This window comes from Phyllostomus discolor, chromosome 3, assembly GCF_004126475.2.
Source record: "Phyllostomus discolor isolate MPI-MPIP mPhyDis1 chromosome 3, mPhyDis1.pri.v3, whole genome shotgun sequence".
In the NCBI taxonomy this organism is placed as follows: Eukaryota; Metazoa; Chordata; class Mammalia; order Chiroptera; family Phyllostomidae; genus Phyllostomus; species Phyllostomus discolor.
In genome coordinates, this window is record NC_040905.2 from 42,929,498 (window position 1) to 42,953,075 (window position 23,578).

Below are 23,578 nucleotides of genomic sequence, written 5' to 3' on the forward strand. Positions count from 1 at the left end.
TTAAAAAAATTGATCTTTTATTTTTAAAGGCATTAATAAAAAGCTTAACATACCATGAAAGTTACAATATACAAATGTGTTAACAGATTGACTTTTCTGTATTACATGTGACTTTGAGTTTCCTTTAATTACTCACATTTCCATTGTTCAGTTATTCAAACTGGTTATTCCCTAGAAACGCCTAGCTGATTATTCAAGAATGAGTCACATACAGCAAGGGCAAATGCAGATGACTGTGCCACTCAGCCAAGTGGTCATGACGAAAATGATGGAAAACCATTCACATCAACCAGGGCACATCAAAATACTGTTCTCCTTGGGAGAGAGCTGCACCTTAATTCGAAAGGAAAAAAGTCTAGATATAATTATGAAATTTAAAAGCCTGTTTTCTTATAAAAATCATAAAGGAGAGAATAAAAATCTGCTAAAATACTTAATGTAATACTAACTTCAATCTTTATGGAATAGTTACATAGACAAATTAATTGTGAAATTCATTTGGAAGAGTAAATGGGCAAGAATATTTTTTAAAAGATTTAAGGAACACTGGTATTTGATCTTTTTTACAAAACAATGATCAAAATCCTGTTAAAAACAATAGTGATTACAATACAAACAACATTCTCCGACTATACAATAAAACTAAAAATTATTCCTAAATATCTAGATATTAAAGCATTAAACATTTCTAGAGTTTGAGACAAACTTTTGGAGTATCTGGAAAATTGTAAGAATTCTACATAGTAGAATCTATAGAATACAACTAAAGCATTGTTCAGAGGAAAATTTATGCTCTTTTTTTAAAAAAAAAGATTTTATTTATTTTTTTAGAGAGGGAAGGGAGGGAGAGAGAGAGAAACATCAATGTGCCGTTGCTGGGGGCCGTGGCCTGCAAACCCAGGTATGTGCCCTGACTGGGAATCAAACCTGCGACACTTTGGTTCACAGCCTGCGCTCAATCACTGAGCTACGCCAGCCAGGGCAAAATTTATGCTCTTAAAATAGCCATTTTAATAAACAATTGACAAGGAATTTAAAAAACTTATTTAAAAAGTAGAGAGAAATTAACCCTTGGAATATCATCTGGGTCCATTCAACCCAATTTTAGATTTTGATACAATGGGGGTATCCTTTTGTGGTGCTTAGTAGAGACTTAATACAATCTCTACTAAGAGCAATTTAACAAAAATCCATTAAAATTAGAAATGCGTATCTTTTTCAATCTAGCAGTTTTAACTCCAGACTGAAATTCTACATTCTATTTATTTAGATTATTCTATAGATGTATTTGTTTATCTACAAAAAGCTTTAGGAAAAATGACTGTAGAATTAAATAGCAAACAAATGCAAACAGCCTAAACTTCTGTCCATAAGAGCTTAATTAAACGTGACATACATCAATATATAAGAATATCCTGCAGCTGTTTAAAATAAGGTAGTTTTATATGCTGATATGGATCTCAATATAAACATGAAATATTGAGGAAAAAGCACTTACCTGTTCAAGAATACTGTATGAGTTACCTATAAAAACAAAAATTAAAAGTTTAAAAGAACAACAATAGACACATCTTACCTGATTTATTTTAATTACATATTATTTGTCAATAAATGTACACAGCACAAAATAGAAAAAATACAAAAGCGTATTCTGTGAAGTCTCCCTCCCATCCCTTTGTCATCCAGCCCCTCTTCAGGGGTATCCTGAGTATCACCTTGAGATGATAATCAAAGCCTACACACATATGTAAATATATATGTACACAGGTAGCAGGCAGCATAATAGAGTTCTGTGTCTTATTTTCACTTAAATGTATCTTCCTGTCAGATTGTTTGCTGTATAAAACAAGCAACAATGTAGTTAAAAACAACAACAAAAAAGGAACAAACTGAGTATTAATTCAAATTTTAAAACTTATTTTATAAAAAAGAATAACAATAAAAAAGTTCTTAAGCTATAATGAGTAGATACTCTAGCAATTAGATAAATATGAAGAATAAGGGCATTATGCATTAGTTTTATTATTTTGGCAAAACAATATGACTACATTGAAGATCTACAGAATTATTTAGAATATGAAGCCCAATACACAAAATTAATCATCAATACAGAAAAATAATTCTATGGGACTATGTTAAACAAAAAAGCCAAAAACAGATTACTGCCATCTAGAAATATGTATCATAATAACCCAAAATGTAACATATTAATCTTACATACTTGAGAATTATAGAGTATTCACAACACAACAGACCAACTATTTTCAACCAGTGTGCTATAAGAGTTTTTAAAACATTCAATACCAGACTACTGCATCAGGGACACTGACCTCTTTTCCCTTAGGCTGTCAAATAAAAAAATGACAACAGCCAACACAACATGCATTTGGTGTAAATGAATCAAAATCGTATCTATTTTCTGTCAGATCAGCAAAAAATGTATTTCTGCCACAGAATTTTGGTAATTAGTTTAATGTGTGCCATGAGATGAAAGAGGCTGAAAACTTGTTGCAATGAATTAATCTTTCAGAAAACATGCAACAACTGAAAATTAATCGTTCCAAAATGGGAAGGTGAGTAATGAATTGTGTATTGCACCACGCATTTGTTAGAAAAATAATAAAACGCTTGTTAGAAAACGGAACAGCTGGTAGTATACTTGTTTTCCTGACATGGTTCATAAAACAGGGCACAACATACAGACAGGCTGGGGCAAAAATGGGCTTACAGTTGTGAGTACATGAAACAAAGTTCATCCTTGTATTATTACTTGTTAATTATTATAGTATTTCTTGTATGAGCAACTGTAAACTTACTTTTTCCCCACCCTGAATGATACAACTGTTTTCAGGCACTAGGCAACAGACAGCACGGGGCTAAGATCCTTGAGAAAGGGAAACACGTAAGGTGAGCTTCACTCGCATCCCTTTTTGGCTAGACACAATTTTCAAACTGCAGCACGGACGTTACTCTCAGCGAAGAGCCTTGTCCTTCCTGGGCAGAATCAACAGGCTGTAGTTTGGGCCTTGGAATAGGCAGCTGGAATTTGAGGAGGCCAGGCCTAAAGAGGAGCAATTTGAAGAGAAGAATCTGCAGAAATCTGTGTAGGATTTCCATTTAGGTCCTTGTCCAAACCCTAATTTACTCCTATGTAGGACAAAACTCCAAAAAGCCTGGAAGAAGCAGTTGCTGTGGTTGGGGTGAGGTGGGCTGCTGAGAGCTCAAGAGAGAATTCTGGGTGGTTCGTACGGAGTTCAGCCATTTACTGTGGCCCAAAGCAAGTCATTTCACTTCTGTGAGCCTCATTTGTAAAACAGGGATAATTACAGTATCTAATTCAATGGTGCTATAAAGATTAAATGAAATAACTACACCTAGCACACCACAGTAGTCACTAAAAAAAAAATCTATTATTAAAGGGAAGAAAAATTTCACATGGCAGTTTCTAGTTTCCTTTACAATAAAAATGCAAACTAACAGTTACCTAAGAGTCTACTGAAACCAAGATTTATAAGATTAAATAAAGATTTATAAATCTTATAAAATAAGACTTGTTTTTAGTCTTAACCAGAAGTCTTCATGTAAACCCAAAGACGCATTAATGCTCAGTACGCTGTGCAGCCTGTCTTCTGCCTGGAGACCAAGTGCTGCTTTTACAGTGGAATATAGCTCAACTCACACACTACTTTAAAATGCAAGAGGTAAATTTATGTGTCACGATAACTAGTAATAAAAAAATCAGAATTTCAAACCTCAAAAACTAGTTTCTACAAAAGCTATTCCAAATATACGACTTGACAAATTCAAAATGTTACATATCTTCCCTTATAATTAACTTTCAAAACCATTCATTCACCTACTTGCAGGATTTGTTTATAGAAAAGTCTTCTTTAAAACTAGTAAGGAATAGAGCTGATGGCTACCTAACCTTTCAAGGTGGGTGGAAGATCTAATCTGAAAACAACTCTGAAAACACCTCTTCCCATCTACCATTTTCTGTCTTCTTTGACATTCCCTCCGTCTATGCTCTAAGCCAGAAACTGTGCCAGACATTGCAAACATGCAGAACGAGACTGCAGACATCTGTTTGCCTCTAATGACAGAGGACAGACAGATGAAAGCTGGTGGCACTGGGAACAGTAATATGACATTTGAGCTACCTTGGGCCTCAAAATATACCATGCTTCTGGCTTTGTATATTCTCCACCCAGGAGATTTTAACCCACTTCACCCCCTGCCTAATTTTTCTACTCACTATTTCAGACTTGCTGAATAACCCAGCTGAAGAACTTCAACTGAATGAAGACTTTAATAAAAGAACGTAATGCGGGCAATTATACTTTCAAATGTGATTTATGTAATTAAAAAATGCCTTCCCAGAAATGCATCTCCCATTCTGGAGATCAAAAAGGAAATATATTTTTAAAAACATGCTTTTCAAGCCCTGACTGGTGTGGCTCACTGGGATGGGTCATGCCGAAAATCCAAAAGTTGCCAGTTCAGTGCCCCGTCAGGGCACAGGCCTGGGATTCAGGCTGGATCCCCAGGCAGGGGTGTGTGAGAGGCAACCAAATGATGTTTCTCTCCCTCTGTCTCTCTCCCTTCCCCTCTCTCTAGAGAACATTTTTACTTATTTTCATGGAAACACCTACCAAAAATCGTAATATCCGTAATTTTTGTCGTCACAACACAGAACTTTACCTTAAGGTTATGACAGAATAGAATCAAATGACTACATATAAGGAGGTATTTTCTATAACGTTGCCCAGAATGCTAAAAGCTACTGAACTAAAGGAATAATGGCATAACATGTCGACAATCTGACAAAAAGTAAAAGCATTAAAAATGTGCTGTTAAGTGGGGACACACGCACATACATGATAGCATTCATATCGTCTTGCAGATGAATACAGACCAAAAGTGTAAATATGTAGAAAAGGAATATAATGATAAATAATAGCTTTTACTAATTTAGTTTAAAAATATTGAACAATTTTATTATGTACTTTTCATATACACAGAGAATAGAAAAAACAGTACAATAAATATCCATGCACACCCACCACTTAGATTCAATAGCCATATATATTTGGAGCATTGTTCTGTAAACAGAAAGGTTCTGTTTCCTGGTCAGGGCACAGGCCTAGGTTGTGGGTTCGGCCCCCGTCAGGGCACGTACGAGAGGCAACCAGTCGATACTTCTCTCACATTGATGTTTCTCTCGCCCTCTCTTCCTCCCTTCCCCCTGTCTAAACTTAATAAGCAAGTCCTTGTGGGAGGATTAAATGTTTATAAAGAGACATTATAACACTTCACTTGTAAATACTCTAGTATGCAAATTTAAAAAGGTATTCTATAAGTTATAATACCCTTATCACAGCTCATAAAATTAGCCATAATTATCTAATATCACTTAAAATCCAGTCCATATTCAAATTTCCTCAATCCCCACATCTTTTCAAACCAGGGTCCAATTAAACATACCACACTGTATTTGGCTGTGTCTTTTAAGTAAGTCACTTTTAAACTAAAATAGTAACCCATTCCATGCCATTTTTTCTTTCATGACACTGACTTTTTACAGATATACCAGTTCCCCTCTACCACATTCCACATTGTGGAGCTGTCTGATCATTTTGTGTGTGCGTGTGTAGTATCATTTAACTTGCCGCTCTGTCCCCAGTATTTCTGGGAAATGGGGAAGTCCATCTAAAAGGCCTGATTAAATTTCGTTTACACTTTTTAACCAGAGCACTTCATAGGCAACGGTGCAGTTCATACCGCCTCCCCAGTCAAAAGGCACATGTTGCTGGCTGACCACAGTGATGCAGTTTTGGCACTGGTTCTATGGATCTCTTTGTTGCAAAGTACAGTATCTTTTTCTTTCCATACCACCACCAAGTATTTGGTAATATGATACCTGGATAACATGGGAATTCCAGAGGGGATATATATATATATATATATATATATATATATACCTTTTATCAAACAGTGTTGGCATCAAAATATCTTCAATATTGTTTTATACTAACTTTTCTACTTTTTAACATTTCATTTTTTAAAATAGTTTCCACAAACTATAAAATTTACACAAAAGATTAACTTGTATAACGATGGCACACTTACTCCTCAATTAAAATGTGAGCATCTTCCTTCTTTTTGATTTTGTTTGAAGCCCTATAAAGAAAATAAAAAATTTAAAAGAATAGCATACAGATTTTATACAGATGTAAATATTTTGCTTCACATAAGATGTTTTACTCATTCTACTTGACAAAATAAATGTCATTGGGAAATAAGTTTATAGCCCTCCAAGGTGCTTTAAAAGTGATCCCAAAGTATATAATTAGGCTGCAATTAAGAAATTCTCTTTTTCCACTTATGCTGATTTCAGTCCAATGATGGAGAACAAACTTACATACCTTATTTCCATCAAATAAAATATCTAATTGTCGCCCTGGCTGGTGTGGCTCAATATACTGAGTGCTGGCCTAGGATTCAAAGGGTCACCAGTTCGACTCCCAGTTAGGGCACATGTCTGGGTTGTGGCCAGGTCCCCAGTAGGGGGCATATGAGAGGCAACCACACATTGATGTTTCTCTCCTTCTCTTTCTCCTTCCCTTTCCCTCTGTCTAAAAATAATAAAATCTTAAAAAAAAATCTAATTGTCACACTCATTTATTAAGATAAGACTAGTAAAAACCAGTACTCACTAAACAAAAACATTTTAGAAGTTAAAAAAAATCAATAAATATTTATTGTTTTTCTGGTCAGAACTCGCCCAAACGTCTTGACCTCGATGCCTTCTACATGCATAATAGCTCTCCATTTTACTACTCATCTATACCTTATAGGTCATAAGACATATTAATAGTGATTTGTTACTAATGAGTATCAAAGTTATAACCAATTTATGTTACTCCATTAACATTATTCTTAGTCATTTGTATTCTGCCGGGATCTCTAGAAAGAGAAAAGGCAGGGGTAAAGAAAGAGGTGAACCCAAATCCTATCTGGCTGCTCTAATGGGAACAGGGAGCAAACTGGCCATCACAGGCACTTCTGTGGAGCAATGGCTAATAACTGCTAGCTGAGGGCAATGCTGTCTGAAAAGTAAGTTGTCAGAAAACTTGACAGTGAGTAGTTGCTCTTTTTAGTGGTAAAATTTTTGGAGACAAAAAAATACAAGAACTAGGAAACTGTGATTTCTTAGTATTTCTGAATATATAGCATATGATATTTTAATTTATTTAGATATGCAAATAATATTAAAAAAAGTAAAGATCACTTCTCTGGAACAAGTTAGTCATAGGTTAGGTCTGAATTTCTGGAAAATTATTCTGGACAAAACAGCATTCCCAAAACTGATGCATGGACTCATGAAAGACACAGAAACACCTGTATTTTATTTATTGGGACCATAGTTAAAAGTCCACTGAAAATCTGCTAGGTTTTAATAACATAGTACAATCAAATACATGAAATAAGGATAGTTATAAATACAATTTAGTTAACTCTAATTCTCATTCATTTTACCCTGCAAGTCAAATATATTCTAACACAGTAAAATACATTCATATTTTTAAACTGTTGCTAGAGCTAGCAAAGTAGAAAACAGTAAGATCCATGTCTATTTCAGGCTGTGGTAAAACTGACAAACAAAACCATGAGCCTACACATAATATGAACCTGAAAAAAGTTATAAAAAATAAAACAAACCCAAAATACAGTGAATCTGGGTAACAGTGCTATGGATGAATCCCCCTGCCCTTGGCTCTATCTTTCTTTAAAAAATTTGAAAATAAACATAAATTCTGTCAAAACTTTATATAAATTATACATATTGATTTACAAAATGCAGAGAAATCTGAAATGCAGAAGAAGAAAGCTTAGATAGTTAGATAACGGGTCTTAAATAAACGGTTACTTTGTCACTTTTCATTATCTTTCTGGTCATTAAAAGGGGAACTTTGCCCTGGCTGGGTAGTTCAGTTGGTTGAAGTGTCATCCCGTACACCAAGGGGTTGTAGGTTCAAAGCTTGGTTGGGGCATGTGCAGGAGGCAGCTGATGTCTCTTTCACATCAGTGTTTTTCTCTCTCTAGAATCAATGAATGTTTGTTTATTTGTTTATTTATTATCCTTACCTAAGGATATGTTTCACCAATTTTAGAGAAGAAAAAGGGAAGGAGAGACAGAAAGAGAAAGGGACATCAATGAGAGACAGAAACATTGATCAGCTGCCTCCCGTATGCACCCTGACCAGTGATGGAACCTACAACCTAGGCATGTGACCTGACTGCGGGGACTGAACCCCCAACACTTTGGTGTATAGGACAATGCTCCAACCAACGAAGCCACCTGGCTAGGGCTGAAGAGTAGCTTTTAAAAAAGAATATTATTAGGGCCCTGGCTGGAGTGGCATGTTAGATTGAGTGCTGGCCTATAATCAAAATAATGTAATAATGTGAAAGATTTTTAAATGCACTATAATTATACTTGGTAGGGACAACAGAAGAGTAATATAAGCCTTAAACAAAAAGCTGTACTTTTTAAACTTTAAGGTAGTTCCTAAACCTTAGGATCCACCCAATGTAACAAATCATTTTTTTAATCACAAACACAACAAAGTCACATAACCGTGTGTCAGAAAAAGATGCTGAATGATCACTTACCATATAGTAACCAGTATGATAGCCACTCATGTACCAAGAGATTAACATGCTTCCCAAAGCATCATCATCATCAAGAGAATCTGGACATACTGGAGGTGGTGGGGGAATTATCTGGAAATGGAGAAAAATATACTTTAAAATGTGAAGTCTGGAGATCCATTTTATGGAGACAACCCTGGATATTAATTCTATGTTTAAATCCATGTTACCCATTTAAAATTTTTTAAAAATCTGACATTTGGAGGGTCTTCCAGCCAAGATGGAGGCATAGACGGATGCACCGTACCTCCACGCACAACCAAGATTAGAACAACAACAATTTAGAGGCAGAATAACACCCAGAAAGACCCGTTCATCCAGACTGGTAGGAGGGGCGGAGAGGAGCAGCCAGGTGTGGGTCTCAGCAAGGAGAGCAGAGAGTTGGGCACATAAGGCAACCGGAAGCGTGTAAGGCATCTGGGGCACACCAGATCGCAGCGGGTGGACTCTGAGTACACAAGCAGCAGCTGGCAGACCCAGTGAGGCAGTGATTGTGGACCAGGGCAGGGCATGCTACCCAGGATCTCAGGGAAGGGACTGAGACCCCACGGAGAACGGAGCTACTGCCATTGTTCCCTCTCCACCCCGCCCCCCACATACAACGTCACAATCTAGCGACTGGGGTGCCCAGCCCTGGTGAACACCTAAGGCTCCACCCCTCACCATAACAGGAGCGACCAAACAAAAAAAAAAAAAAAAAGAAAAAAAAGAGACATGTCTCAAACAGAAGAACAGATCAATGCCCCAGGACTCATCATTTTAAGCGACTGAGAGATAGCCAATCTATCAGATGCACAGTTCAAAACACTGGTGATCAGGAAGCTCACAGAATTGGTTGATTTTGGGTGCAAATTAGATGAAAAAATGCAGGTTACCATAAAAGAGATGAAGGAAAATGCATGGAGAACCAATAGTGATGGGAAGGAAACTGGGACTCAAAACAATAGAATGGACCAGAAGGAAGAAAAAAAACAATCAAACAGGAAAGAGTGGAGAAATAAGAATTAAAAAAAAAAAAACAAAAACGAGGAGAAGCTTAGGAACCTCCAGGACCTCTTGAAACGTTCCAACATCCGAATTATAGGGGTACCAGAAGGGGAAGAGGAAAAGCAACAGCCTAAACATGTATTTGAACAAATAATAAAGGAGAAATTCCCTATTCTGGCAAAGAAAATAGACTTCCAGGAAATCCAGGAAGCTCAGAGAGTCCCAAAGAAGTTGGACCCAAGAAGAAACACACCAAGGCACATCATCATTACATTAGCCAAGGTAAAAATGAAGGAGAGAATCCTAGAGGCAGCAAGAGATAAGGGGACAGTAACCTACAAAGGAGTTCCCATCAGACTGTCAGCTGATTTCTCCAAAGAGACCTTACAGGCAAGAAGGGGCTGGAAAGAAGTATTCCAAGTCATGAAAGGCAAGGACCTACATCCAAGATTGCTCTATCCAGCAAAGCTCTCATTTAGAATGGAAGGGCAGATAAAGTGCTTCTCAGATAAGGTCAAGTTAAAGGAGTTCACCATCACCAAGCCCTTATTGTATGAAATGTTAAAGGGACTTATCCAGGAAAAGAAGATTAAAAAAAAAAAAACCATGTATAGTAAAAGGACAGCAAACTCACAATTATTAACAACCACACCTAAAGCAAAACCAAAAGAAACTAAGCAAACAACTAAAACAGGAACAGAACCACAGAAATGGAGATCACATGGAGGGTTAGCAACAGGGGAGTGGGAGGAGGAGAGAAGGGGAAAAGGTACAGAGAATAAGTAGCATAGATTGTAGGTTGAAAATAGATAGGGGAAGGGTAAGAATAGTATGGGAAATGTAGAAGCTAAAGAACTGATAACACATGGACATGACTAAAGGGGGGGAGAGGGTGTACAGGGTGCAGGGGAGTGAAGGGGAAATGGGACAACTGTAATAGCATAATCAATAAAATATATTTTTTAAAAAATGCAAAAAAAATCTGACATTTGGGGAAAGCCAACCAGTAACAACAAAAGACCAACAAAATTAAATTGAACATTCAAAAGATAATAGGGCACAAAAAATGTTTAAACATTTTGCTTCAAGAACTATTTTTTTGTTCCATTATGAAGCCATGGTTGGAAGACCAAGCATAAATATTGGGTTGGCCAAAAAGTTCCTTTGGTGTTTTCCATAAGGCTCTAGTAGCACTTAGTGGTCTTTAACTTCATTGGAAACAATTCTGTTAGACTGTATCGTGACAGTTATTGTGTCAGTGTGCATTTAAAAAAACTTATCAAAACTGGTGAATTTTTGTGTAGCCATTTTAATATTGAAGATGGAAGAAAATATGCAACATTTTCAACATATTATGCTTTATTATTTCAAGAAAGGTAAAAATGCAACTGAAATACAAAAAAAAAATCGTGCAGTGTATGGAGAAAGTGCTGTGACTGATCAAACATGTCAAAAGTGGTTTGTGAAGTTTCACGCTGGAGATTTCTCGCTGGATGATGCTCCACGGTCAGGCAGACCAGTTGAAGCCGATAACAAATAACAGTCAATGTTATACCATGTGGGAGACAGCTGATATACTCAAAATATCCAAATCAACAGTTATTGGTGAAAATGAAAAATGTGTCTTTTATTTTACGGAAAAGACCATATAGAGTTTTTGGCCAACTCAATACTTTGATGGTTTTCCTTGGAAAAACAAAAACAAAAACATCCAAACAGCATTTCAAATAAAAGTCTTGGGTAGAACATCTGCACTGCTCCCAGCCCAACGCAGTTTGCCAAAAAGTATCTTTGCACCTCGCCTACTGTTGTTATCTGAAAGTCTACCATTAGCTATCTGGATAGCTACTCGATCAGAAGCTAATACCCGAGCACACCTGGAAGGAGAAAGCATAAATCCTTATGGGTGGTACAATTAAATGTTTTCAAATAGGAACTACCTCCCTATAGGGTAAGATACAATTTCTGCCAGGAAGGAAGCAGGCACTATAGGGTTAAGAGCTGGGGCAATAGGAGGAATAAGTCTGGTAGAGAAGGGTATTAAAAAACCCAAGGTTTAGTTCAAATTTTTACCCATTGAAACCTGACCCTAGGGATGGTTTAAAATGACATTCCATCACCTATGTTCTGCTAAACCCCAAACTATGTATGCAAGCACAGTTAAATTGGAACTCCTTTTGTACTTACTGGTGGTCCAGAAGGAAATGGAGGCAGCCAGCATGACAGGAAGTGTGGTGGTAGTGGTGGTGGTGGAGGTGGCGGCGGTGGTGGGCCATTGAATTTCAGACCTGACTGTAATAAGTATTTCATAGGAAGAATTACCGATTTCAATACGAAAACAGGAAAAAAGATTTAATGTCGAAAAAATTTAAATGACAAGTCAAAAAGATTTAATAGAATTGCATGTACCAAATACTGAAGTCAAACAGAATCATAAATCTAGATTTTTCTCATTTCCTTTTTATACACATTCAGGGAGAAAAATCAAAGAAAGAAAACATTTTAATTACCTAATAAATCAAGAGAGTGTATTTAGCAAGATATTTCAATCATAAATCACTATATCCCCCACAATTTCATTACCTAGATTGTATACTTTTTATAGGCATCCTTTTAGTAGTTGTATATGCTAACTTAGAGCATATATTGTAAAAATTAGTAAACTTTTTACTTAACAAGAGAAATTGGCCCCCTGAGACCAATGAAGCAATATATATACATACACACAGACGGACAGACACGCACACATAAATTAATAGGCTTGATCATTCTAGAAACTGACATAATATAAATCTCAAGAAAGATCTCACAGAAAATCTTAAGGAAAAGTTTTAATAAGTCATGCGTGATATTTCTACTTAAAAAAATTTATTTTCTGAATACCATGACCTCCAGGGAAATCACTGCTTCATACATAACAACTAGACAGGGACACACCTCCCTGGGCTCCGTAACATAACCTAGAATACAGATCTTTTTAAGTTGGTTTGCTCCTTATAACCAACAGAAGCATAAAGAAAAACAGTATTTGCATTTCCTCTATAAAACAACCTGGGAGCCCTTTAGGATTCTACCTGTATTAGATGTAAATGCTGTATTCACTTGTAATTTTTACCTTACACAAGTGACTTGGGGAACTATTAGAATAGTCAGCTGATAAAATATCATACCTTCTAACTTAAGCTCACTAAATTATTAGTCTAATACCAAATACTCCATAAAAGTAGTTGGAAAAGCTTTTCATTATAAACTATTCTGCATTACTATCACTTCCTTTCTGAAGAACACTTAAGTGTATATTTATAACACCTACAGAAAGCTACAAAAGTTTCATGGGAAAATCTACAATTTCCTTAATGGAAGGTTTGAATATTTGTTGAATGTTTCAATATTAACTATTTCCTGGGAAACTTTTCTGTGGAAGTTACCTTTCCTGGTCCCAGTCCTGATCTTGGTACGGGGGGTGGTGGAGGGAGAAAATAATTCCATGGAGCAGCTTTTGGCTTGAAGTTATTTGGTTTATTTCCAGGAGACCTGGAGGAGTTCTCACTTTCATCTGTTGAAACCTGACTTTCATTTTCATTCTTTAAAAAGAAAAAAATACATGTATTTTTTGTTATTTAGGCATCATTCAGGAAAATTTAATGCCTCAGAGGATCAAACTGACAACTGGTTCTACCACACAGTTTCTCATCTAGTCTCTGCTTCCAAGAGTTCTATTTTTTTGTGTTCTCACCTCCTGAGCATTATGTTCTATATTATTAGCTACTTCAGACGTCGGGGAAAGCAGATCAGACAGATTTTGCTCCTCTCTATTTCCATATCCAGTGTAAACCACAACACAGGTTTCTCTCTTAAAATCAATTGAAGCAATGGTAGCTGGGTAAATGCAGCCGTCTTCTGACCAAATGGCAGAACATCTGTCACCAACTTTCCACTAACAAAAACAAACACAGATACATGCACACATTTCTTTCAAAGATGGCAAATTATTACTTTTGTTTGGGGGTGGGGGAGGGGATGGAGGGGACAGTCTCCATCTGGAAGGCAGGATGAAACAGTGAAAAAAACTTGCAGCCCAAAATACATAAATCTGAATTTCAGTATAAACATAATATAATCCTGTCATATAAATTCTGCCACTTTTATAATCACAGACATGTTTTTATGAGTCCTCCTTTCCTCACCTGTTAGGTGGACATAATATAATCTACCTCGATAACTTGTTGTGAAGAATACAAGAAGGGAAGGTATGAAGTGCCCAGCCCCTCTGGCTTGGCACACAGCAAATGCTTAACTAATGGTAGTTCTCTTCCCCCTTGGTAATGAAACCAAAGTGACTAATGAGACACTGAAATATTTAGCTTCCAGGTCTAAGATTTTAAATAGCAGAAAGCACTCTAGTCAGAACTTTAGCTTTCTGGGTATTAATATTTTTAGGATTTTTTAAGGAAAAAAAGGGTACCCACTTCTCAGTTTAAAAAGTAAACACTGCCAATTCGGTTGAAGGCCCTCAAGTAGTCCTCCCAAACAGCACTGCCTCCCCCTGCCCCAGTAAAGAAAACACTGTCCTGGATTTAGTGTTTATCAGTCCCACCTCATACCTTTCCTTACACTTTTCCTCTTCCTTATACTTTTATTGACATGCATGTCAATAAACAATAAAGTATAATAGTTTTAGAAATGTTATTATTATGTCAATGGAAACCACTGTACTGATCATTTAAGTTAAAGATAGTTTATACTATTTAATAAACAACAGGAAGAAATTCTTTGAAGTTCAATCTCAATGTTTCAAAATAACCTGCTTCAAGGAAGCTGTAGTATTCTTTTTCTGGTTTTTATTCTTCTTAGCAGGTTTTCTTTTAGGTGTGCCTTTTGGTTTATTTGAAGCTTCAGAAATGTCACCATTCTTTAGAGCATGCTATGAAAATATGAACAGAAATGTGCACGTCACAGAACGATTCAGACAAAGTCACAATACAATCCAGTCATTCTAAGCTGGTCTCAAGGCCCCGCCCCCTCAGATAGCCTCTACTTTCTCTTTTCACCCTCCCACACACTACAGAAATTGCTCCTGAAAGCATCATAAACCTGCTTATCAGCTATACAGACCCCTTCATGGTGAAGAGGTTCAGTTGAAGAGCAGAGGCCCGGAAGACACAGCCCTGGCTGAGCTCTTGGCAGAAATCAGCACTAATTCTGTGAGTGAACCATCATGAAAGTAGATTCCTCATCCCCTAGGTAAGCCACCCCAGCTGCTGCCATGTGGACAGAGATGGCCTGTAACCATCCGGATTCACAAATAAAATTAATTATTGTTTTTATTTCTTTGGAAAGCAAAAAACAAAAAAGCCCTTCAATCAAGTCTCCTGACTCTCAACTGTTCACACCAGGACTCCGTTGATCACCTTCCTTTTTGATATTCATGACAGTCTGGATGACGCATCAACGAACGGACCCAGTGCTTGTACTACTTCTCTGGTCAAGCCTTAAACTTGGGCATTCCCAACCAAAGCCAGCCATCCTTACTAACCTGATTAGGATCACCTATATTGCTGTTACTTCAACTACAACCTCTATGCAAACAGACTTCCAAAGCTATTACCCAACTGACTTTTCTATTTAGTTCAAGCCAACATTTCCAACGACCAATTTATATCTTCACATTTACCTCAAACTCAACACAACTAAAAGTAAACTATTTCCCCTCAGATTGGTTCTTTTCCTCTATTCAGACCACGTTCTTCTGCAACATCACTTACACCTCATCCCACACTGGCCCCATTTTCATCTGCATTTTACAGAGCTCTCTGGTTTCCCTGCGTTAGTGTGCTTCTAGTCTAACTGTATATGGGAACACACGCTATCGACAAAGTTAGAGTTCAGTGTCACGGATGACACAGGTTTGGCCCTTCCACCTCACGGCACAAGCACGACTTACAGGAAGGAAGTGGCTCTATGCTCGGTGTTCTGTATGAGTGTACGCTCTGCTTGGACTACTGCTGGCTCACACGTGGTGCTCTCAGTAAGACCAAACACCTCCGACAGTGGGTAAAGGGATGCTGTTGGACAGCTGTGTAAATGTCTTGTCTGGGCGACAAAAACAGACTACGTCCCCCTTAAAGAATTATACATTCCTACCACTGGGAACATCTGACTTTGTATGCAACTAACTGGATGTGGGGCAGATTAAGTTAATTAAACATATGTAAAGCAGTTAGAAGAATGACTATAAAGCTTCTACAAATATTAATTACTGCACTACCACTATCATCATTATTTCAATAAAGATTTAACTGTTTAAAAATTGTAATTCAGACTAGTCTGAATTAGATGACTTCCATAGTTTTACCCAATGAAAACACATTACGAACAAATGTTTAAAATTCTAGTTAAATCACCTCTCTTAAAGAGATGACATGTAGACTACCTCCCAACTTCTAAAGGGAAATATTTAACTAACCTATATTATATTTTAATCTCTAAATTAGAACCAAACAATATATACTTTAACAATTTACTGTAAATATTATCCATTAAGAAAAAGGTAAACATTTCATACCTTAAATGAAGCCACAGCTTTATCATAAGCTTTTATTAGCGCTGTATCATCCCAAACATCAGAATCGTCACTCTGGGAAGGGTAAAGAATAAAAACAATTCATGTTTGGGTGGATTTCATAAAAAAAAAAGTATGTTAGTGCCAACAGCCATCTTAATCCAAACATAAAATTACACTAAAAATAAGTTTTTAAATCCTAAGTATGACCACTAGAAGCCTACCTGCTTAGAGATTATATGGCATTACCCCCAAAGCTAAACACATGTAATGTCCTGAGAGGTTCACCATGAAGTGAATGCCCCACAATTTAATCCCAATCTACCCACCATAAGTGGATCTGTCCAAGTGTAACTCACATTCCAATCTTTTCTAAGAGCAGATAAAGGAGGTAGTCTGGCAAATCTAGGATAAGATAAAGGGCTTAGTTTTAGTGGGGAAACATCTGATATTAAGTAATCTGGAAAAGATCTAAAAATTATTTCTGATTTTGAATTTAAATTTAATGAGTGCTTAGTAGAATTTCAACATAATTCAATTAAAAAACAGTTTTGAGCACCTACTACCGCTAATCACTCATCACTGAGAGATATAAAATCATGCTACGTGTTCTCAAGGAAGACCAGGGATTTAAGACATACTGCCACGCAAAACAAAAAAAGGATAGAAAAGCACAATCAAATATTAATATGTGAAGTGCAAACAATAAATGTTTTACTTAAATGGAAAGAAATGGACTTTCTCCAGTTCAAGACAAAGACATAGCTGATTCTGAACTCACCCCCTCCCACCAACATATCAACTCTACAGCTATGTATGGAACAATTTCCCCTGAAAAATATCTAAGTTAGTGGAACAACTTCTATACATTGGGCAAATGAGAAAAAAACCTGACATCAAAGCAGGTAGGAGACTCTGAGACACAATCTCACCATGGACCCCAAGCCTCAGGCAGCAACCCACAACTGGGAAGGAACTGAAGGCCAGAAGCTTTTCCCTGAGGAGTGAAGGGTTTTAACCCCATAATGGACATCCTAACTTTTAAGACCTACACTGAGATGAGCCCCCAAAACATCTAGCTTTGAAAACCAAGGGGGCTCACGTCTACCAGACTCACAAAGAACAGCAAACTAAAGGCTCTTAAAGGAATCACCTGCCCCAGAGGCCCAGCACAGAAGCAGCCAACTGAGAGGTACCAGGCTTTAAGGTAAAGAGGCTCACTTGCTTACCTTAAGGCACACCCCTAACCAGGGGCAGGCATCTAATTAAACTCACATCTAGGAACCTGCTGGGTTACTTAACGAGGACAGAGGCTTTTAGTTGCTGTCTTCATGCTCTCTGCCCTGCTGCCTTGCTCCAGCTGGGGGCACCAACTTCATTCTCTCCCTCTGCCTCACTGCAGCTCACTGTTATCTTCCAGGAATGAGCTTAAACATACACTTCTCCGGCACCCTGATTACTGCAACATGTGTCCAGGGGTGACTTTCAGATTACCTGATTCTGGTGGCCAGCAGGGAAAGTTACGTCTGTGTTCTCACAGGCCTGTATGTGTTTGCAAACTTTAAAAACTGCTGCCTGAGGGTCTGGCTTCCAATTAGCCTCAATTTCGCTACTGACTTAATTTAAATTCTCACCCTTGGGACAGGGACAAGTCTTTGTACACAATGGTTTGGGAAACAACTCAGAGTTAAGGCAAGGTTGAAAGATAAGGTTCCTCTAAATGAGGCCACTCCTTGAAGTCTGGGAGAGGTGGCTGTTTTTTTTTGTAATACACAGAAACCAACAGAGTCAAGTAAAATAAAGAAGTAGAGAAATACGTTTAAAACTAAAAAAGATAAAACCTCAGGAAAAAAATCCTTAATGATAAACATTAAGTGAGGTACTTGATAAAGAGTTCAAAATAGCCCTGGCTGGCATAGCTCAGTGGATTGAGCTCGGGCTGAGAATCAAAGCATCAGAGGTTCGATTCCCAGTCAGGGCACATGCCTGGGTTGTGGGCCAAGTCCCCAGTGGGGGCCACATGAGAGGCAACCACACATTGATGTTTCTCTCTCTCTCTTTCCCCCTCCCTTACCATCTCTAAAAATAAATAAAGTATTTTTTTTAAAAAGAGTTCAAAATAATAATCAAAGATGCTCACCAAACTTAGGAGAGTGGATAAGCATAGCGAGAGCTACGATATGAGACAGAAAATACAAAACAGTAGCAAACAGGTCACAGAACTGAAGAACACAATAAATGCACTGAAAAATATACCAGAGGGATTCAACAACAGACTAGATAAAGTGGAAAGATTAGCGAGGTTGAGAACAGGGCAGTGGGACTCACCCAATTAAAGCAGCAAAAAGACAAAGAATTTTAAAAAGTGAAAATAAGAAATATTTTGACTGAAAATCTAAGGGGTACCAGTGAAGACATAGGAAAAAATCCCAAAGGAGTAAAAAGTAAAAATGAAGTGCTAAATATAAACAACTGGCAACAACATTTAACATCTATATAAATGGAACCCTTGAATAAAAGCTAAAACGAAACAAAACCAACCCTCTAAAAAAGAAGTACTCAGAGCCTCTAAGCAAAAAGGCCAAGTCACTTACAAAATAAAAGAAAAACAGTATTAGACTTTCTCATAGAAATTTATGGGAAAAAGTATGAGTCAAGGTTTTTATATATATTTTAGCTGTCCTTCAGTAGTAAGACTAAGTTTAAAGTGTGTTAAGAATACTGTATTCACTCGCCTTTCCAGAGAAATCTACTAAAGATAAGCTTCATCCAAGCAAGGTATGACCACAGAAAACTTAGGTAGAAACCAAAACTGTTAGCATCAAATATACTTAATTGCAGACCTAACAGAAAAAGAAAATATACACATTGACAAGCTGATTCTAAAACTCAAATGGAAATACAAAGGGCCTAGAACAGCAAAACAATTTTGGAAAAGCAAAGCCAAGTTGCAGGACTTACATTATCTGACTTCGAGGTGCACTCTAAAGCTACAATAATCAAGAAAGTGTGTTTTAAGTATTAAGGTAGACAAACAGACCAGTGCAACGAAATCAAGAGTCAGAAACAGTCCCATATACATGATTAATTTGCAACCAAGGTACAAATGCAATTTAGCAGGGAAAGCACAGTAGCTTTAACAAATGGTGCTGGTCAATTGGAAATCCTTATGCAAAAGAATGAATTTTGACCTATATCTTAAGCCATACACAAAAATTAACTCATAATTTATCATAGACCTAAATATAAAATCTCAAACTATAAAACTTAAAAGAAAAATCTTTGCAACCTTAGATAGCCTACAACAAAAGAACCATCAAAAATGAAAACTGAACAGTTAGATTTCAGCAAAATTAAGAATTTCTGTCTAAATAACACTGTCAAGAGACTGAAAAAAACAAACCACAAACTGGGATAAAACGTTTACAAATTACCTGCCTCATAAAAGGTTTTGTATCTAGCATACATGAAGAACTCTCAAATCTCAAAAACAAAACAAACCAATTCAAAAACGGGCAAAAGGTCTGAACAGACACTTTGCCAAAGAAGATATATGGATGGCAAATAAGCACATAAAACGATGGCCAACATCATCAACCATCAGGGAAACGCCAAGTAAAACCACAAGGAGATGTACACCTAATAGAATGTCTAAACTTAGCACAAGACTGACCATAACAATTGTTAGCAAAGATGTGAAGCAAATGGAACTTTCATACATTGCTGGTTGAAATGTAAAATGGTACAACCACTTTTGAAAAAGTCTGACAGCTTCTTAGAGTTAAAATAATGACACAGGTATTTACCCAACAGAAACAAAAGCACATGTCCATAGGTCTTTACCCAAGAGAAAGGAAAGCAGATGTTCATACAAAGTCGTCTATGCTAATACTCATGGCAGCTCTATTTGTTACAGCCCCAAAATGAAAACAGCCCAATGTTTGTGAACAAATAAATGAATAAACACATTTAGTATATTTATGCAATGGAATACCAGAGCAATAAAAAGGAATGAACAACTGATACATACAACACAATGGATGAAAAACAAAGTAACAATGCTCAGTAAAAGCAGCCAGACAAAAAAGACTCTATGTTTATAAAATTCTAGTTTCTGTTTATAAAGTTCTGGAAATGCAAGCGAATCTATGGTGACAAAAAGTGGGTCAGCAGTTGTCTGGGGACAGGAGATGAGGAGGGATGAGGATTACAAAGGGGCATAAGGAAGTCCAAACCAGCCCACCCCCGAAACCAGACCACATGGAGAAGCCCTGAGACTGTATGAAGAAAAGAAATGGCTTGCCAATCCCTAGCTGCAGTGCCCAGCTCTTGCAGCTTGAGCCACTTGTGGATGCAACCAAATGAAAGATCTCAAGGAGAAATGCCCAGCAAGGCCTTCACAAATTCCTAACCCATAGAAACTATGAGAAATAATAAAATGTCTATTGTTTCAAGCTATTTTTGAGTGATTTGTTACATAGCAACTGAAACAGACCATTAGAGTTGCCTCAATATTTGTTTCTCAGTCACCACCAGTAGCCAAGGTTTCTGAAATTATTCCTCAGGTTCTGCCATCTTCTCCCACTTTTCAACTACTGACACATCCACTGCGCTCTCTTAAGTAACCAATAAACTTCCGAACCCACATCTTTAACCTCTTCTCTGAATATTCCTTTCATCTTCTTGCTGTAAGTAAATCTGGCTTTCTCTGAGGATGCCACCTTCCTTGAGCCATCTCAAATGAAGTATTTTCTCCTTTATGTCCCTCAAATCACTGTACCAGAGTGGGGGAAGAAATCTTCCTTACTCCTCACTTCTACTTCCAGATGATTCTCCCTCTTTCCTCCTCAAAACTCCTAGCTTTAAAAATCCTGCCAACAGAGTCCACTGTCAGCTACCCCACTTACTGCAATCATCTACAGCCATCTGGGTCATACCTCCTCATTCCCAGAGATTTCTACCCCAGTACTTTCTCCAACACGACTCCTCATAATTCTTGATTATTTAAAAACCCATATAGATGATAATCCTTCCAATACCCTATGCTTGCAGGTCTTTAAACTCTTCTCTACCAATAATCTATATCACCCAATCTCAGCTACCTACTTCTAAGTAAAATCACAACAAGATGTAACCACACACCTATTAGAATGTCTCAAATTAACACAAGACTGACACACCAAGTGTTAGCAAGAAAGCAGAGCAAATGGAATTCTCATACGTTGCTTTTATTATATTATAACCAGTAACTACGAACTCCCCATAAAACCTACTCTCCATCCGCCACCTTCTAGGATCTACAACTTATTCCTTCTAGGAGTCTGATGATGACAATCATTATACTTCACTGGGAATAATAGCAAAACACTGATCTCACTTTTTAAACTGTCACTGTCCTAATATCCTCACTTCCTTTCTTGGCTTAAATTCCATGGTCAATCATTAAGATACTTCCCTTGTACCTCTCCCTCTCATTTCTCCATACGTACTTGGTATAAACCACAGGCGTACCTCAGAGAGATTGCCGGTTTGGTTCCAGACCACCGTAATAAAGTGAGAACTGTGATAAAGCAAGTTGTAATGTTTTTGTAGGTGGTCAGTCTTGCCTTCAGTTTGGAAAAAAATGCGACACCCCTGAAGGGCAATAAAGTGAAGTGCAATAAAAGGAGGTGTGCCTGTCCAACCCCATTCATTTCAACTACTAGGTTACTCTGTGCCTGCCCTCACAAACCTAAAGTGAACTTAGCTGGTGAAAAACACAATCACGCCATCTAGTCTCTTTTAAACTCAGGATCACAGATCTCAAGTAGACCTGTAATGTTGCCTAGCTACATTCTACTTGACATGTCCCTAGTCCAACACTTACCCACTCTCCTGGAGGCCGACTCTTGAACTTCTCTCTGCTCAAATCTCCAACACCCGCCCTGTCCTCACTCCTAGCTGATCCTTATTTCTTTTACTGGCAGCACAGCAACAAAGAAAAAAAGAAGTTTCGCAGTCTCCCACCACATCTGTACCTATATCTTTTGCCACATTAACTGTCAATGTTCCTAACAAAGGCCAAATCTGTCTCCTCTCACCTACTCTAAAACACTATTTCAGCAACTCTTCTGCATTGTCTATTCTTCCATCCTTACTGGATCTTTCCTATCAGCTCACAAACACGCTGAAACATGTTTCTCCCATCTTAAAAACCAACAAAAAAAACAATTAATAATCCTCTTTATCTCACTTCCCGCTCCATCTACTGGCCAATTTCTCTACTTTTTACTTACAGTATAACTCCTTGAACTATCTGTTTATAAATGTTGCCTTGAATCCTCCCCTTGGACTCACTGCAATCAGATTTTACCCCTACTATTTCACACCAAATTAGTTTTTTATCTTCTCCTTTATAAACCTGCTCTACTTGCCGCCTTCCCCATCTCAGCACATCTGCAGACGGCAACTAACGTTACCTTTTCAATTGTTTCGGACAATCTTGAAGTTATCCTTGACTTTCCTCTCTTAAATCTCAATTTCTGAATCCGTATGCAGTAACTGTTGCCTCTGGTTTCGAAATACCTATACATCTAGAATCCAAGTACTCTGTTCTCCTTTGCTAACACCCTCATCTAAGTCTGGCTCATTTCAATAGATGCCTGTTTTCCCTGCTTCACCCTGGCCTGCCTCCACACACGCCCACCAGTCAGAATGGACAAAACAAAAAGTTGCAGTAGGGCCTCGGCTCAAATCCATTAGAGCGCCCAAGAGGTGCGAAGAAGGAGGAGCTTGCTGCTGAGGTTCCCAAGTGTAAAAAGATATAGAAACAGGCGGATCACAGTCCTGCAGTAAACGGACTGGCCAGATCCTGGCCCTGCGACTGGAGAACAGGAGCAAGGTTCGGCTAGCAAGTGGTAGGAGTCCGCACTGGGGGCCCGTCAGGAGAAAGAGTCGGCTGGGATCTCACCTGGCCCGTGCCGCGCCGGAATAGCACCGAGTCCTCCGGCTCCGTGACACTGCCACCACCTCCTCCCCCCATCGCCATGGCGAGGATACCACTGGCTGCACGGCGTGGGCTGCGTGCCCTGAGAATGACGATTTCCGCCGCTAGGACCTCTGGGAGCGGAAGAGTACGGTGGCCTGAAGGGGACCGGGGCGCCTAGGGCGAATTTCGTACGCAGTCTACGAATGGTCTTCACCTCATTTCGTTGTTGTTTTTTTCTGTATTGTCTCAGTTCTTCGATTTCACTTTTTAGTGTAATTGTAGAGTGATTATAACATGGTATTTTTGTTTTGAGCAATATATTTTATTTATTTGTTCATTGCAGGTGA

General features: G+C 37.9%; 1 protein-coding gene and 1 long non-coding RNA gene across 3 annotated transcripts; one reads left to right on the forward strand and one right to left on the reverse strand.

The window, feature by feature from the left end:
- LOC114511071 (survival motor neuron protein) lies at positions 1–23,342 on the reverse strand. Of its 2 annotated transcripts, XM_028529710.2 has the most exons (10): positions 23,214–23,342; positions 16,268–16,339; positions 14,507–14,626; positions 13,439–13,639; positions 13,131–13,286; positions 11,890–11,994; positions 8,677–8,787; positions 6,130–6,180; positions 1,499–1,524; positions 1–333 (listed from the first exon to the last, which is right to left on the reverse strand). In XM_028529710.2, exons 1-8 carry the CDS (start codon positions 23,289–23,291, stop codon positions 6,133–6,135), a joined length of 891 nt encoding a protein of 296 aa, XP_028385511.1. In that variant the 5' UTR covers positions 23,292–23,342; the 3' UTR covers positions 1–333; positions 1,499–1,524; positions 6,130–6,132. The 2 variants fall into 2 exon arrangements, with proteins under 2 accessions (XP_028385511.1, XP_028385503.1); XM_028529702.2 differs by lacking the exons at positions 1–333; positions 1,499–1,524 and adding an exon at positions 5,746–5,920.
- LOC118499459 lies at positions 1,531–19,586 on the forward strand. The gene is made up of 3 exons (XR_004901944.1): positions 1,531–2,235; positions 16,120–16,126; positions 19,576–19,586. It is a non-coding gene; the product is annotated as an uncharacterized LOC118499459 (long non-coding RNA).
- Positions 23,343–23,578: the final 236 nt, after the last annotated feature.